Source organism: Microtus oregoni, unplaced genomic scaffold (assembly GCF_018167655.1).
Source record: "Microtus oregoni isolate MIOR12 unplaced genomic scaffold, Mior012 000024F_ref0000369, whole genome shotgun sequence".
NCBI lineage: Eukaryota > Metazoa > Chordata > Mammalia > Rodentia > Cricetidae > Microtus > Microtus oregoni.
Window position 1 is genome coordinate 33,889,685 of NW_024543083.1, and position 18,302 is coordinate 33,907,986.

Sequence of the window (18,302 nt, forward strand, 5' to 3'; positions counted from 1 at the left end):
AAAATAGAAAGTAGGAGAAGGAAAACATCAAGAGAACAGAAGGAACATTTCTGGGTAGAGATAAGAAAGATAAGAAGACAGAAGAATAAAGAAAGAAACCATCAAGAGAGTGTGTGAGTATTTTTTCCCTAACCCCCTCAGATAAAAATGTCATAGTACCTGCCAACTTCATGGATTCCCTCAGAGCCCTACACTGCTGGAATCTGATCTTTTTCCTTCCTTCCTTCCTTCCTTCCTTCCTTCCTTCCTTCCTTCCTTCCTTTCTTCGTTCCTTCCTTCCTCCACAGTCCTAGGTACCACAGTCTACTTTCTGCTTTTTAGGTTTCCATTTAAGGAACATCAATGTGATCACAATCCAACTCTAGGAGGAGTTAGGAATTCTTATTTTTTGCTTAGTAACATGCTTTCAAAGTTAACATTATATCAACATGTAGGATCAACATTATTTGACACCTATTAGTGATTGCATAATTTTGTTTTATGGTTTATTAATCTATTCACTATTCCTGAGATCAAAATATATTAAAGATTTAATTCTTTTTTCTCTTCTTTCTTTTTTCCTTTCTTTCTTTCTTTCTTTTTTTTTTTTTTTTGGATTTTTGAACCAAGGTTTATCCTTAGCTTTTGGTTCCTGTCTTGGAACTAGCTCTTGTAGACCAGGCTGGCCTCAAACTCACAGAGATATGCCTGCCTCTGCCTCCTGAGTGCTGGGATTAAAGGCATGTGCCACCACCGTCTGGCTAAAGATTTAATTCTTACAATCATTTTCTGTTTATTTTTCTTCATGGTCTGAGGAACAGGTAAGCTTATTCTTTCTATTTCATTTCTAGTTTCTTGGTACCATTGTTGAAAGGCTATATTTTTCCATTATGTGTTGTTGGTATCGTTATAAAAATTAATAGACCTTAGGCATATAGCGTTATTTTTTGATTTTTTGTTCTGCTCTATTGGTTTGTAAGCCCAATTTCTTACTAGCTATGTGTTTTCTTGACTACCATTGTCTTTTAAAAGACCTTGAAATAAGGAATTATGTATCTTCTCACTTTGTTCTTCTTTAGGATTGTTCTTGTCAAATAAAGAAATATTAAACAGTATACATTCTTTAATGTACTTTAACAAAAATTAAATTGATAACCTACAAAATCATAGAAAATATTTTTGAGTTATATATATATGGTAAGATAAGTATAACTAATGTACACAAAACACATTTACAATTTAATAACAGTCTCTCTCATAAGTCTGAGCTTTATCTTAATATTGTTCTCAAATGATTCTGAATGCTGTTGGCTTAATAATGGATGCCTTCTAAATTGTGAACATGGACTGTTCTTCAAAAAATTTCAATGTTTTCCTTTTCAAAGTGTAAAATTTGTACTTCTTTGGTTAAATCTAGACTATATCTCTGAATCTAGTTTGTTTTAAAATGACATAATGGTCCTTATTCTGACATATGAGCATTTCATTATTCTTTGTGGCTAAATAGCACTCAATTTTATGTGTACTACTTTTTCTTTATCCATTCATGTTATAATGGACACTGATTTATTTGTTTATTCTGGTAGTGCCATGATAAATACTAGTATGTGAGTGGATGTACTGATTATTGGCTAGTTCTCTTGGGAATCACCAAAAAGAGTTGTAATTGAGTCACATGGTAGTTTGAGTTTTAGTATTCTAAGGAGTCTCTATTCTATTTTTATTGGCTAAACTGATTTACAGCTTCAATAATAATACAAAAGAGTTTGTTTTATGCTATACTCACCTTCACTTATATTTTGAATGTTATCTCTTCTAAGTCAAAAATAGGATCTCAGTTTAGTTTTGATTTGCATTTCTAATTAATATTTAGTTAAAAACTTTGAAGTTTTTTAAAAAGTATGTGTATTTATTGGCACACTGGATATGTATTTGTCAACTGATAAGCTCATGAGAAAACAGTTTTGTAATAAGGGCTCCAACCTAATCAAAGAATTAGTCTCCTGATAGATAACAACTATGATGGCATTACTAGGAGGTGGTAGAGTTTGGAGTTAGGGAATAATTGGAGGAAGTAAGTCATTTAGCACGGCCTGAGAAAGCTACATCTTTTTCTTTTCTCTCTGTTTTCTGTCCATCATAAGTTTTTATTCTCCACATGCTGGTCTCAGGCCTATGGGAATGGAACCAAGCAACGATACAGAAACCTGTGAGATCACGAGCCAATATGCTTTCTTTCTTTCCTGTCTCTCATATGCATATTGCTACAACACCCAAAATAAACACACTATTATAAATAAACCCACACAGCTATAATCACCTTGTTCTTGGCAAGTTTCCCCAAAAAATCCTACATTGTGAAAAGAAAACTTACAAAAAATTGCTGAGAGGACTGAATATCTACTCATAAGATCTTTTAAAATTGATTTTTATTGAGTTCTACATTTTTCTCTGCTCCCCTTCCTTTCTCTTCCCTCCTCCTTCAACCCATAGAATCTTAAAATCACATCCCTATCTTTTCCCTGTAAATTCAATTCAAAATAAGCTAAAAATTTCGATTTGACACTTTAAAACTTCAAGAGGTAGACCTAGAGGACACTAGACCTTGGCACAGATATTAACTTCCTAAGACTCCGGTGATTTAGGAAGCAGGACAAATCCTTGAATGATGGAATTGTATCAAGTTGAAAAGCATAGTCAAAGAAAATAAATGGTTACAGGGTAAAAGGACAACTCACAGTGGGAAATGATCAACTAGCTATTCTAGCAGGAGAGGGTTAATCTTCAGAACATTTAAAGCACTTAAAAGATATCTAAAAGATGAACAAATGGACAAGTCAATGAACAAATGCACAAACAAATAAGAAGATGCTTTTCAAAAGACTTGCAAATACCCAGTAAGTGTGTGGAAAAAATATTGCCAGCTTTACATGACTAGTAAGGCACAGCAAAACCATGTTGGCCTCCTCTTGTTCATTTATTCTTTTATTTTTGAGATTATAATAAGTGACATCATTTCCTCTCCCCCTTTTTCTCTCTAAACCCTCCCATATACTTTCTTTGCTCTCTTTCAAGTTATCTTTTCCATTAGTTGTCACTGTATGCATGAATGAGTGTATGTATATACATATCTGTTCTGAAATACAACCAGCTCAATCTGTATAATTTTACCTATATTTGTTTTCAGGGATGATCATTTGCTATTGATTAGCCAATTGTTTTGATCTTTCTTGGAGAAGACTGTTTTTCCTTTTCTTAACATTCCTTTGTTGCTTGCAGTTCTTTGTGTAGGGTTGAAGTCTCAAGGATTTTCTTTCAAACACGTTGGCAAATCTGTTGTTGCTACCTTTGTTCAGTTTATCTGTAGACCGTGACCCTAATGAGTCTTTGTAGTGTTTCTTCTGAAATTCCTGGGAGATACAGAGTCAAAGCAAATCCCTGAACCTCTGGCTCTTATTTCCAACATCTCTTCTGCAAAATTCCTTGGCTTTAGGTACAGGAGTTGTTTGCTGGATGTATTTGCTGGGCATGTCTTAAAAGGGATGACTTCAGTGCACCTTTTATTATGATTTCCTTCTAAGTAGTGAGACAGTTTTCTTTTACTGTTGCAAGTACTGTCCTTGGTGTTTTATAGGAGACAAAGGTCCTTGTGCTCACAGATAATTCCTACAAAAACTAGGAATGTTCTACTTGCTCATGGATACCACATTATTGTTTTTATTTTCTGCAAGCTTCATAGTTTGTCGCAAATTTAGACAATAGATATTATATTGTAGCAATTGGGAGTGTTAATGTTTCTACCACTCCCTTGTTTGTTATTAAAGTTTTTGTTTTATTTGTAATAATTGACCCGATTATTTTAGTAAAGTCTGTTTCTTTCCAGTGCAGTATTAAAGCCCTAGTGTTGACACTTACAGAGGGGCAGCTTTGTTATTCTCATGCTTAGAAGGAAGCAGTGACAGTGGTAACCTTTTCCCCCTTCCAAACCATAAAGGCTCTGAGTTTTCATAACCCTCATTGGTTGCTTTATTATTTTCATTAAATCAACATCTTGGAATATAAATCATTCTACAGGCAAAGCTATAAAAATTGTGTCTTTTTTGAAGACATATCGCCCAAAGTTCTGCATTTTTATTATTTGAGAAATTCATACAGCATATTTTTACTGTATTCTTTTCCATTATCCAACTCCGTTCTTATCCAACATCATGTTCTTTCTCTTGGTATAAAAACAAACTAACAGCAACAACAACAAACAGAAAAGAATCAAAATTGTTGACCACCTACCAAATACCCTTGAACATCAGGCCTGCTCTGGGTTGATATAATCAAGCTTTGGAATCTGTTCTTATTTCAGAACTCATCCCAACTTTTCAGTTCTTCACTTCTTTCCTGACAAATATCGGTCTACAGAGATAGCTATATCTTTGTGAAATACACTAGCTGCCTTCCAGGTGATTTCTGCTATAATCTGTAGCCTTTTTCAGTGAACTGAGCTTTTAAAATTGTGTGTTATATTGCAAAGCATTCGCTTTCTTTGGTAAGAGCAGAAACAGTAATATATGATGGCATGGAACTCCCTCAAAAGCAGGGACCTTCACAGGATGTAGGAGAGCTTGCCAAGATCCCAACCAAGGGTGACACTGCATTCCAGGCGCAGAGGTCTCCGGAAGAGGGACCAGCAGCTGCTTCACTCACGGAATAGCACATCACAGTTATGGAAACTGTGATTGGCAATGAAGGATTCCGGGATGCCACACGCCAGGAGCGCTTCTGCTGCAAGAGTGATGCCCAAGAGCAGGAGACCCTGCTGCCTCTCCACTGTGTACATGCAAAGTTTTACCTTAAAGCGACAGGGAGCAGGAAACAGGGTTACAAAAGCTGTAACACCATCTCTCCCAGGAAGCCATTCTGACTGGGAGCATGGCCCAGAGGCAGCCCGGTGAGCTGCTCTCTGGCAGCGTATAGGAATCTGACTTGCAGAGATGGCAACAAAGAAGGATGACACACTTGTGGAGTACATATCTCCTCTTTTTCTTTTTCTACATATTGCAGCAGAATTCTTGAATAGATGTTAACTCGTTTGCTTTTGGGGACAATTTTCAGGGGCTTCAAATATATTTGTTTTGAAAGTGTTCTCTCCAGCTTCATTGGGGAGTAGGCTGATACTCTTCCATTTCAGAAGTTAATCCCTGGGTGAATTATCTTTGCAAACACATATTAGTGCTTGTCACTCATATGATTGATAAGCACTTTGTCATAAAGGCAACAAAGATTATACATATTATTAAAAATACAAAATGAGGTTTAATCAATATTATGTGTTTTAATATATTTATTCAATGATTTCTTTGAGAATATTTTAAATGAAACAAGGCACAATTATATGTTAATATTTGGGAAGTTAGAAATGTAAAATATGCATTTAAAATGTTACTGTAATATGTGAATGAGGTATTTGTTTCAATCTTAAATTACTGCTATTACTCTTGATGATTAAATCAATTTTGATTAATAATTAGGTTAAAACGTAATATGTTTTAAAAGTTGCATTAGTATTAGGTATACATATTTTCCCTTGGCTATCAACACAAACATCAATAACATTTTTCCCATCACATTCCACATCAAGTGACAAAATTTACAATAATTGCCCAAAATTACATGGCTCTACTGGTTGAAAATAAGTCTATCACTTTCCTGAGAACAGCAAAATATTTCTCAGACCCTCATTTGTTATGTGTAAGTTATGGTTTTAAGCACTGAGTTTCATTTCTGAAAGCTTCTGAAGGGGGTAAAATTAAGTAGTGAATTTAGAGTTGTGCTTGCTACAATAACATTTGCAAAAAAAAAAATCCAATTCCTTCTCTACGTGTTAAAGGCCTCCCTTAGAATTCTCTATGCAGCCCAGGGATCTCAACCCCTGCAGCTCTGTCGTTGGCCTCTCAAATGTTAGGATCATAGACAGGGGCAGCCATGCCTGACACCTATGCTCCTTTCTTTACAGAATTCAAGATATGACGCTATTTCTCAGTCTCATAAGCATTTTTGCTTTTTTTTATTTGATTCTTATTATAAGTTCACACACATACACACACACACACAATCTTGAAATTCAATTTTAAATCGGCTAGCTCATTCCTAAAAGATTTAATTATTTTATGTACACAGCTCTCCCACCAACACTCTGAGACAAAGGACCCTTCTTCAATCCCTCATTTCAATTTTCAAATAGCCCGTTTCGTGCTCTGTCATTCATGCTGAAGGCTGAACTGTTATCTCTCCTAGGAAGGTTTTCATCTCCATAGCGATATCATAGACAAGCTTCACTTACAGTGATAAAATATCATTTCTGTTTCGCAGGCTTTAGTCATAAGATGAGGAGTATGTGTTACATTTGTTATCCTGGTAACTTCATTATAAATCTAGATCTTGACTTCTAGAAACACAATGATGTCCTGATGCTTATACTGTTATACTTGGGAATATACTTACAGCTTTGTCAAATCTGGAAGATACTCAAATATGTTTTAAATTTTGATTTCATTTGTTATTACTGACCATTCATTCTTCCAGTATGTTGCTTGTAACCTTTATTGATTTTTCTCTCAGTGCTTTGAAATGATCTTAACTTAAACAGCATTTGATTCAAAGACCACATTTTCTACCTCCCGTGCTGATGGTATCACACTTGGCTAGAGTACAGAGAGAAGCATTTTAGTTTGTTTGTGGCTGAATTCACTTGTGAACTTACTGAATGAAATTATTTCATCAACTTTGCATGCATGTCACCAAAAAAACATGAAGGGAGACTCACTATTCCTAGTCAAAATGTACTGAAAGCTATTATAATTGAGAATAATAAGCAATATTTTTGAAAACTTTTGCCTACTTACATACAAGCATTTCTGTGAATGAGAATTAGCATTAAAGAGTCAAACCTATTAAATCATATTTTATATTTCATATACAATTAATATAAATATTTAAGTATATTGAGTGAATCTTAATTAAAAGTTGAATATATTTATTAATTTTTAAATAAAATTAACTGACTAATTTAATTATATAATGGCAGTTCAAACATAACATTAGAATTAATTTATTCTTTCACAATGTACATTTTTATGCTAATTAAAACATGCAAGTTAAATCATCATTAGAAGTAAGAAATAAACAAAGAAATGCTGAGTGATTTTGCTGCAGTTGATTGGCAAACCTGGTCTCAGTTTTAAAAATCTTACTCTCTAGTGAGGAACCTGAAGGAAGATTACATCCTTAGTGTAGTAGACAAAAAATTCCAAAGAAAACCTGAGCTCTTCAACTTCTTTATATTAACTGTGGAAATCTGGTCTGTTAGAAGCAGCATTTTTTTTTTGATAGGTAAGAATATTTAGAATATGGAATGCTGAAAAGTCAAAAGTTTTCAGCTAAAAACTGCAACTAAAGTTCTGAATATGCTCACAAGGTCTCTTTATTCTATGTAGAAGAAGTATCCAGAGTTGTTTATTGGGAAGGAGAATCCTTTCCTGATGGATGTTGTAATTGAGACAAGGCACTGTGTGGTGAATACTCTTGGTCTCTCTGAACCTTCTCAACTACTATTGCAGGACAAATGAAAATGGTTGTGATTGATGAGTCTGGGCTTTGGAGCACACCATGCCTAGCTCTCGTCCTTCAGTTTCTACTGCGGACCCTTCTTACAGGCAGAGACTAGCTGTGCTTCACTCTGAACTCGGCACTCCACCTCTTTAGATCTAGAGTTGCTCATGTCAGCAAAGCTGGTGACGTGAAGGCTGATTGTTTGAGCTCAACAGTAGACACTACATTCGACTCATATAAGAACTGTTCTCATCAATAAAATCTCAATATTAAAGGCAATATTTTAATAAAGAAGTCATATTGGCAAAATTTCTCAGTTTCTTCTGAAATTGTCCAGGAAACAGGAATATGATATGTTATTATGATATAACCAAAATACTATGAAAGCAATCATATAATCCAAGAGTTATGAAATGCCTCTGTATTTTCCCAGAAGATGAGCTATCACAGCGTCTTCTTCAACACTGACTATTGCATTTATTGTCAAAGTCATGAAACTAAAACTATTCCAGTCTAGAGAAATCAGGTGTATAAAACTGAAATGATTAAAACAGAAAAGCCACAAAGCAGAGTAAGACAATTTTAATTTTCACATACTCCAGCTACTCAGTCACCTTACAAATAACAAACCTCATTTAACAAACACATACATGAAAATTCATATGTATTCATATGAATCTAATGTAATTGTATATAACTCTTGAGGCTTTTATTAATGTGGGATTCCCCTATGTATGCTGCGAATACCATTGGTTATAAAGAAGCTGCACTGGGCCTATTGCAGTGCAGAATAGGGAAAGGCTGGAATTTCAAGCAGAGAGAAGAGGAAAGAAGGTGGAGTAAGGGAGAAGCCATGTAGTCGCTATTGGAGACAGATGCTAGATGCTGGATAGATGTAATGAAAGGTGTCTATATATCCACAAGTGGGCATGGGCATTTCAAGAGTGCCTACCCCTTTTTTTACTTTAAGATTTTTCTTATAAATTAATTATATTATGGTTGAATTGTGCTTATGATAATAGTGGATGGATTTGTTATGTCAAGCAAGGGGAACTTGTTCACACATCCTTAAAGCTTTCTTTATTACTTAAATATTTATCTAGAGATTTAGCAGATTATTTCTTTCTGAATCAGCTATTCTTCCATAGTTTATAACATCCATTTTATATTTTGAATTCAAATAGAATTCTTCTTTAGTATTTTTAATAAATAAACAAACTAATTTTACATTCTCGCTGCAGTTTCTCCTTCTTCTTCCCCTCCTAGACCCTCCTCTCACACTCCTTCTGTTCCTACCTGTCTCCAATCCATATCTCCTCCATTTCTATTTAGGAAAGAACAGGGCTCTGGTGGATATCAACAAAAAAGCCTGTGTTCCAGTAAAGCTGAAATGTTCTCCCAAAGTTGTAAACCATGATAGGGAACCATGGGTTGATATGTGTGTGTGGGGGGGAGCAGGCAAGCATGTGTGTGTGTGTGTGTGTGTGTGTGTGTGTGTGTGTGTGTAATCTGGGGTTGTTGGACAGGATTTTAAAGGATTTTGTGAGTGGTGTGCTGTGTCTTCCTTGGGTTTCCTAGGACCAACCTGTTCCTTAGTAAGGCTGAAGAGGCTATGGACCCTATTATGGAACTCAGGGCAGAGGTGTAGTCTGGGTTCAAGGAGTGTTAGCTGATGGTAGACAGTGTCATAGGTAGGGTTCCTAGATCCTTCCTGGCCTCCAGTAGAGCCAAAACCTTCTTCCAAGGTAGTGAGACAGGATACAGGGCCCAGAGGTGGAGGTGCAGTCTGTGGCTGATGGACAATTTTCAAGTGGATGGTAAGTAGTGTCTTCCCTGGGGTCTCTAGGATCACTCTGGCCATTGGTACAGCTGCCAGGCTGTGTGCCCTTGTGTGGAGCCCAGGAGAGGGAGCACAGTCTGTCTTTTTGCAATCTTAATTGCAAATTAAATAATATCTTCTACATAATACAAACATATATGTGACATCCTAGGTAGGTGTCTAAATATGAAAGTATAACACAATAATTTTGTGAGGAAAAAATAAATTATGTTATTTTGAAGCCAAGTCATTAATATAACTACTGACTGGACAATTGTCACACAACTGCCCTCATATCTATTCAGCATTGTGTAAAATGAAATAAATTATTCACAGAAGATGTAAAGGAATATTCTATACATTGACCATACAGACATGACAAAGCTGAGTGGTTAAAATGTACAGATTATATAAATTTTATCTTAAACACATACAGAATAATAGTATGGAAAAGTAGGGAATATTTAGACAATAACAGAGCACAGATAATATAACACAGAGATGATAAAAATGGGGAAAATAAATTTAAAAACCTAAATAAAAAAATCTCAAAATAATTTAATTACTGGGATATAAGCAAGACTCCTCAAATTATTGTCCACTCCCATTTGATTTTACTTCATTTGTGGTTCTAAGACCATTGTTTTGTTTTTGCCTATGACATATCTGTTATTGTCTATGACATATAGAATTAAATATGGGTGTTAGCTTTGATAATAGTGAAAAAAGAAGAAATAATAAATATAAGAATATAGCCTTGTAGACTGAGATTTCTAAAGTAACTCATAATGAATTAGTGTAAACAAAGATGAATATAAAACATGCATAATGCATGTTTCTCAAAGGTGAACATGTGAACTGATACATAGACCAGCAATATATACCAGGAGCACACACACACACTAGGAACTTAGGAATGTCAATGAGGCGTCATTTAACAAGAGCTGTAAGATAATATGTTCACAGTATGTTTTAAAGTCCAGACAAACACGGCCTTTCTTAATGGCACTCTGAGACTACACAAAGTTTCTTTGAACTATCACATTTTAAAGTCCTCCAAATCTTGCATCCTGTTCTACAAAGGGAAACAACATAAGCAAACTAAGTCAGTTAGCTGTATAACAGTTAAACTAATAATCCCTAAATAGGCGTTGATTGGATTCTGTGATTTCTGGGAGCATTTACACAGAGAATCATAGTGTAACTATCATATAAATATAAATATATATATACACATTTGAAATTCACAGGGAACCAGAATGCATCAAACGTTAAGCAATGTGGATCCTGAAAGACTTTAGACTTTTCTGCAGATGTGATTCTAACAAAGTCAGGGGGACATCAGCGTTCTCTTGGAGAAATGGATATGAGCTGATGTCAGGTTAAGCTGTCTCCATGGTCATTTCTAAAAGCCTTCCTGATATACAGTCTCACTAGTTTTCTTTTTGTTAAATATTTTATTTTATTACTTAAAAAATACCAATGCAAATTCCCACTCCTTCCCCTCCTCCTACTCCCTCTCCTCCTAAAGTTTATTTATTTTTTATCATTTTGTTTGATATAATTTTACGCAACAGCATTTGACCTTTTTTGGAATCCAGCCTCAATAACACAGTATGAGTGTGGTAAGAGTAGGCACTATTTGCTTTCTTAACATTTAGAATAATATTTTCTTAATAATTCAAGCTCTGTATATATAATACAAATTTCAAATTAGTTTTGTTTTTACTTCTTGGGATTGTGTAAGGATATGTCTTTTAAAATGTTGTGATTATACTAAGAATAAACTCTTAAAAGAGCAGTCTATCATCTTCCCTCCGCAGCTTCTGTGTTGCTAACTGTAGCGCTTTCCACTCGAATGCACCTTAAGAGGTTGGAAATGTTGGGGGAGAAGGGAAATAAAAGGAAATTATTGTCTGAGAATATTTATTATGTCAACAATGCAGCTTAATCGTCTTTAACGGAACACAATTAGACATTGGAATTTCTCAAAACAAGAAATGTTTCGGGCAGTGGGAACTGCTACAGATAATTGTAAATAATCTGAGAATAATTAGTCTGAATAAATGGCTGAGAACAATATAGAGAGTTTTCAGTTTGAGAAAAATTTATTTGCCCTTCACATTAATCCTCTACTTAAGGATATTAGAAAATGTAATTTAAAACAGATTCTGAAAAGAATCCCAGTAATTATTGTATTTGTCAAATAAATGGATGAAGTAGTGATGGAAATAAAGTAATAGCCCCCTAAAGAATAAAATGTTTTCCCTCTTAATTTTCAATTATCCTTAAATAGCACAGTTTTACATATTTACAATTCATATTTAATTTATAGCTCTAATCATTATTTTTCTTGGTTTCTGCACATTTGATTCTCTCCCTTCCTCCACCCTCTCCCCCTTGCTCCCCAGTTCTCTCTCATACTAATGTTTCTTAAAGGAGACTGGGATGGGAGGCTCCAGTGAAGTGGAAAATCCTGTTCACGTAGCATGTCATCAGATTTTTGGCTTTGTATAAGCTTTCAGAAAACCACAAAAGATTCCACTCCCCCCTCATAATTAGCAATTTAAAGGTAATCTTGAGTCACTATAGAGAGGTGGTTTCTAGAGGATTCCAGGCAGCATCGTTCGTGGATTAATATATACAGTAGAACTCTCTGTCAATTGCCAAACCACAAGCAGTTCATAAAGTGACAGGGAATTGAAAAAGGAACTACTACCACGTAATCGCACATTCTAATTACTTTTTATAGGAATATTAGGTCAAGGGCCCAAAGAAATGTTAGCTTAAGAAAGCAGTCCATTTAAGGTTCATGTCCAAATACAGTTCTGATAACATGTCAACCAGAGAAAAAATATTTATCATCAATCCATAATATCAAAGATAAAAAGTATAGACATCTTCTAAAAACATTTTGTTTTAAATGAAGATAATATAGGCAATGAAATTGCAATAACTTTCAGAGTCAGTGTTATGGTTTAGATTCAAAATGTTGGTCACAAGCCCATGCCTTCAAAGATCTGGTCTTCAGAGGCAGCACGGTTTTGGGAGGATGTACATCTTTAGGAAGTAGTGATTTGGTAAAGGAAATGGGCCACTGGAGTTGGGTCTTGTGTTTTATGTCCTGGTTCAATTTCCTGCCCCATCTCTGCTTGGGAGTTCACTAAGGGTAAGTTACTGCTGTCCAGATGTGTATGAGCCCATTACTGAGAGCACCATGATGACTCACTCACAGCTGCAGGCTGGTCCTGCTGCAGTTCCCTTTCTGCTGTTCACCTCAGAAGGTGCTGCTTCATCACCTCAGAACTCAGCCAAAATGTCAAAATAAAACCTTCTGCTCCTTCTGTGTTTTCTTGGGTTTCTTGGGTTTTTTTTTTTTTTTTTTTTTTTGCCTTTTTAAAAACTGTAGCAAGGCTGACAATGAGGGCTGACTGAGAAGCCAAGGACAATGTCACTGGGTTTAGATTCTACTGCATGTATTGGCTTGTGGACCTGGACCTGGATAGAGGGGGGAGGACCTTGGACTTCCCACAGGGCAGGGAACCCTGACTGCTATTTGGACTGGAGAGGGAGGGGGAGGGGAAGTGGGGGGAGTGGGAGTGAAATGGGAGGAGGTGGAAATTTTAAATAAAATTTTTTTTAAAAATGTAGCAAAAATGTTGGCATTCTTTTCGAATTTCAAAATTATTTAATTTTAAATAAACACGTGTAACATTATACATTTACATGTAATTTTTAATTCAAATGGCTAGTGCAAAACTTCAGTTACATATACCATAATAATATGCATTAAAAATAATAACACCAAGTAAGAAAGCAGCCTCTGCTTCCCGTCTAGGCAGCACACTAGAGCTGATCCTGTTGTCGAGGACGCAGGTGAGTCAGCCAGAGGTCTTGAGAGCAGGAGAGCTAACCCTGCTGTTCCCCCATAGCCAATACAGCAATACAGAGAGAGGGTACTACATAGGGCAAAACAGTAGAACTGGCCCTGGTGATGTGAATGTGTGGTGATTTGGTGGTGGTGGTGGGAAATCTGAGGGCCCGGGGGCAGAACTGGTCCTGATCCTTGTTGCAGGCTACAGTAAGTGAGCTTGCCAAGGCAGTGCTAGATAGCTCACCCACATAGAGATGAGAAGGGAAATCGAACGAGTTGACCAATCCAGCTACCACGCAGGCCTAGAACCAGTTGGCCCACCCTAACATCCACTGAATCTATGATGTTGGAGCATGTGAAGGCAACAAACCTTAAGACGCAAAACAACAGGATCTCCATGACACAAACAGACAGCAAGTGGATATTCAACAGGAGCCTCAGTGAAAGCCTGCTATATGTGGTGCAGCCGAAGCCACAGGGCTCCAACCAGACCAATGACTCACGGCAACGAACACTTGAAAGCAAACACAAACAGACTAAAGGGTAAATTATGTGTCTCAATGGAAACCACTACAGCTTCCTGAAAAGATTTCTTCTTCTTCTTCTTCTTCTTCTTCTTCTTCTTCTTCTTCTTCTTCTTCTTCTTCTTCTTCTTCTTCTTCTCCTTCTCCTTCTCCTTCTCCCTCTCCCTCTCCCTCTCCCTCCCCCTCCCCCTCCCCCTTTCTCTTTCTTTCTTAATTTGGTTTTCAGTTTTTCTTTTAAATTTGGTTTTGCTTTGTGGGGGAAGTTTGCCAGGGCAGGGGGTGGATGCCAGGGGATAGAGATAAGTGGGATCAGAATCCATGATGTGAAATGTGTAAAGAATCAATAAAAGTTAAAAACAATAATAACGCAAAATAACCAAAGTAACAAACACACTTGACGTGTTCACACTTACTTAGCGTGACGGATATCTGGCAGAGACCTCTCTAAAGCAATTTTGTTGCTGACAAAAATATTGAAGCCGTTTTCCCTGTAAGCTGAGTCATCCTGGTATTCTTCAGTAAGGGGGTATGGTTTTCCATGTTCACCTTTCCCTACAGAGGAAAAAGAAAAGGTTTTCATCTGATAAAACCTATTTCATATTCTAGAAGAGATATTCATAAATAAATGATGTATAATAAAAATGTGCAATTTATACACACTGGCATATTTTTTAGCCTTGAAGAAATATTGAAAAAATGACATATTCAGAAAAATGTTTAACTGAAAGCTATTATATTAGGCAAACAAATTAACACCCTAAAAGACCAATACTTAGTTTTGTCTCATATATAGGTGTCAGATTTTGATTTTTATAAGTCTGAAAGAACACCGGCAGGTTCACATATGCAGGTATGTACATGAAGATGCTGGGGATAGCCATCACATGTTGCTGCTTTGCTTTACACACCAATGCAAGTTTTCTAGCAGAACTTACCCCAAACCTCAATACAGCACATGCATATGCCTCTGCATGCAAGCTTGAACTTACTTGCAAGCAAACACCATACTTAGATGTGCATCACAAACATATGTATTTGCAAAACGTATTGGTATTTGTCTCCTGGCTAAAATGACATTAATAGAACTGTCTTGAAGATTAATTTTGGAGGTCTATTGATTGTGTACTATTTGCACCATTCGGTATGGAAATTGAAAATGTACATAGTTTTTTGACAGACCTGCAAAAGCTGGGAGTATGCTATGATTAGGAAGGTAAGGGCAAATTTATTAAATGGCTGCTTCAAGAACAAAACTTGGCATGTGTACAGTTAAATACACTAAAAACAAACAAACAAAATTCAGTGGGCTAAAGAAGCTAGTGTAGGCTAACTAGGGAAGGAGGATTGTAGCTCAAGTTTCCTCAATAGAAGAGGATGTGAGCCATTTTTAAAGAGCTAGGGCCGGAGGCACTTTACATAAGAAGAAACTGGGATAATTGAATTGTGAAAACCCAAAATTGAAATGCAGTGCTGAGCAAATATTTAATAAATCTATTTTACAAGACAGAGATCTGTTAACATTGAATACTGAGAATAAAAGAGACTTAGGTCAGAAGAAGGATTCTATGACACTTTAAGTTATTCAGACTCTTCCTTCTGAGCAAGTAGCACGAGGTTAATATTAGAATCAGGGAGGATATGCAACTGGGAAACTCAAACATACTTGAATCAGAATCTTTTTTATTGATTTTTATTAAGCTCTACATTTTTCTCTGATCCCCTCCCTGCCTCTCCCCTCCCTTTCAACCCTCTCCCTAGGTCCCCATGCTCCCGATTTACTTAGGAGATATTGTCTTTTTCTACTTCCCATGTAGATTAGATTCATATATGTCTCTTTTAGGGTCCTCATTGTTGTCTAGGTTCTCTGTGATTGTGATTTGTGGACTGGTTTTTATGTTTAAAAAACACTTATGACTGAGTACAACCAGAACCCGGAAACAATCTATGTGTGCTTCTCCTCAAGAATCGATAAGGAAAATGTGGTACATTTACACAATGGCGTACTACATAGGACTAAAAATAACAACATCTTGGATTTTGCAGGAAAATGGATAGAGCTAGAAAACATCCTTGAATCTTGGTGCCATCATACTGTATTCATATGTAGAGAACTTTTATTATCACTCCAACATAGACAGGAATCTCAAATATCATATGCAGACTCTTTTTTTCCAACTTTTCTCTTGATTTTTTTCTTTTTCTTTTCCTTGTTCTTCACTGACCCTTCTTTCCCTCCTTCCTGCTGTTCCTTCTTTTTCTTTTCCCCCTTCCTAATCCCTGCCTTTCTTCCTCAACCTCTGCTCTCTATTCCTCTCTTTCATATGCACACCAACCCTTCTCATTCCTCGTCCCTTTTTAAAAAGACAGTCTTGTCATATAAACCTGGAAATTCCTATGTAGACCAGGCAAACTCAAACCTTGTGGTGATCCTTTTGTGTCTGTCTTATAATTGCCGGGATTTCAAGATTGTGAAAATCTTTAGAAACATCTGCTTTCTTTAACATATAATTATGGTGAATTAATGTTTTACTACTTCATGACTGTCTTTCAGTGGATATATACACTATGTAAAAGCAAAAAATGTTCAACATAATGTCACCAACTTCTAAAAGGTGATTATGACAGAGTAGGTACCAATCCATATTATTTGGGGAGTAAGCAAAAGAAGAGGTGCTGATAATTTGGTATCTATTTACTAAAGGAAATAAAGTCATTTATTTTCTTGAAAGCAAATATCGACCACTTTATCTCAGAAAGAGTTTGAGGATTAAATGATGATTATCAGAGTTACTATTTTAACATTAAAATTTAAGAGAAAAGTTAAAAAATAGGATATTGGAATTAAAGAGAAGTATAACAATCTTTAAGGCAACTCAGGTCTGGGAACGTGTTTTGGGTGCAGAATCTAGCTCACTGAGTGGTGCTTTTGCTCTCTGTAATTTCAGTAGAAAGCTCTTTATATACATTCACTTCCAGTTGTCCCTTTATATATTATGGACACCTGGGATGTGTGGAGTACCAATATGATAAAGTGTTTAAGTGAGAGTTTTTTTCTATTATTATTATAAAGTAGAAAGTTTTTACCGTGCTGTCTAGTCTGTCCTCAAACCCCTGTGCTTGTGTGTTTTCCCTTTTTAGTCTTATGGAGGGGTGTATATACATACATACATACATACACGCATATACAGTTTCTTCAATTCACCGAACGCTGAATACCTATATCTAAGCATCTAAGCACTTAGCTATATCACGTGTAAAATGGATAAGCAATTCTCATCATGCTCATTCACAGCAGGTGAGCAGTCTGCTTAGGTGGAATTCCTATTTCATGCCTCATTCACAGGCTTGACTGTATCTTCTTGGAAGTAACCACTGAAGATTGATTTTACAAAAACTTCAGATTGAATATGAATATCAATAAAACATGGTCACAAGATATTATATTCCTCTTTGGGGGAACCTAGTAAGTCATTCTATTTCAGATCTGTCAGTAGATTGACACTAAATTTGCTTTAAATGTTCTTCATTAGTTTTTTATTTGAATAAGCAACAGATTTGTTTGAAGATGTCAGAGAGGGTTGTGTTTTTTCCTTTTTTCAAGCCAAACTGTCTCATCATACTGGTTGTTCCTTTCCTAAAACATATTATAGTCAAATCTCATAAACTATACATTTTCTTACCTTGGTAGTATAAATAAAAGTTATTGAGTATGTGCATATTGAAACTAAACACTGGTTACTTAATGTGTACTTATGAAAGTTGGAAGTTTATCACTACAGTATTTGTCAAAATTGGTGTATATGCACGTAGAAACCAACAGAAAAAGTTGTGAAGTAACGCTATAAAGTTTCTTTCATTGTCTTTGTGTGTATCCTCCATTGTAGTATTTTTATTGCAGCCCTTTCAATTACATCCTTGGACAGTTTTTGCAGCCTCAAATCGTCATTGCATTTGCTAGGACATGATTTAACAGAATTGAGGTCCTTTTTGTATGATTGTTTGTTTTGTGTTTTGTGTTTTGCTGTTTCTCTCTACTTCTCTGGCTGTTTTGGTGTCCTGAAACTCACTCTGTAGACCAGGCTGGCTTCAGACTCAAAGATCTGCCTGTTGCAGACTCTGTGCTAGGATTAAGGGCATGTGCTACCACCGCCCAGACTGGGTTCTTTTTTATTACAGCTTTGGAGAAAGGCTGGTGGAGAACAATATGAATGACTTTTCATGTTTTGTGTCTGGGTAAGTGTGGTATGTCCTAAAATTTGTACTTACACAGTTATTGAATCCTTGCTAATCATATGACTTCAGAGTGTGTGGAAATTTGCTACACAAATCAATGCATAATTCCTGCTATACATAAAATTCTCAGTGAGGTTATGAATCTGCAGTACTAGATCAACAAAAGGAAAAAAATGTCAAGAATAACATGGCTTTACATACATGGCTTCTTGAGTATATTTCTAATATTTGTATTGAAATATTTCAGTGTTATGAACTAAGTGTTGCTGAG

The 18,302-nt window shown here is 35.9% G+C and overlaps 1 protein-coding gene across 1 annotated transcript in view; it reads right to left on the reverse strand.

Moving 5' to 3' along the window:
• Galntl6 (polypeptide N-acetylgalactosaminyltransferase like 6) overlaps positions 1–18,302 on the reverse strand; it is a 1,023,973-nt gene that overhangs the window by 596,600 nt on the left and 409,071 nt on the right. The window contains exon 4 of the mRNA XM_041673878.1: positions 14,212–14,350. Within this exon, the coding sequence (XP_041529812.1) occupies positions 14,212–14,350 (139 nt within the window). The remainder of the gene's footprint in view (positions 1–14,211; positions 14,351–18,302) is intronic.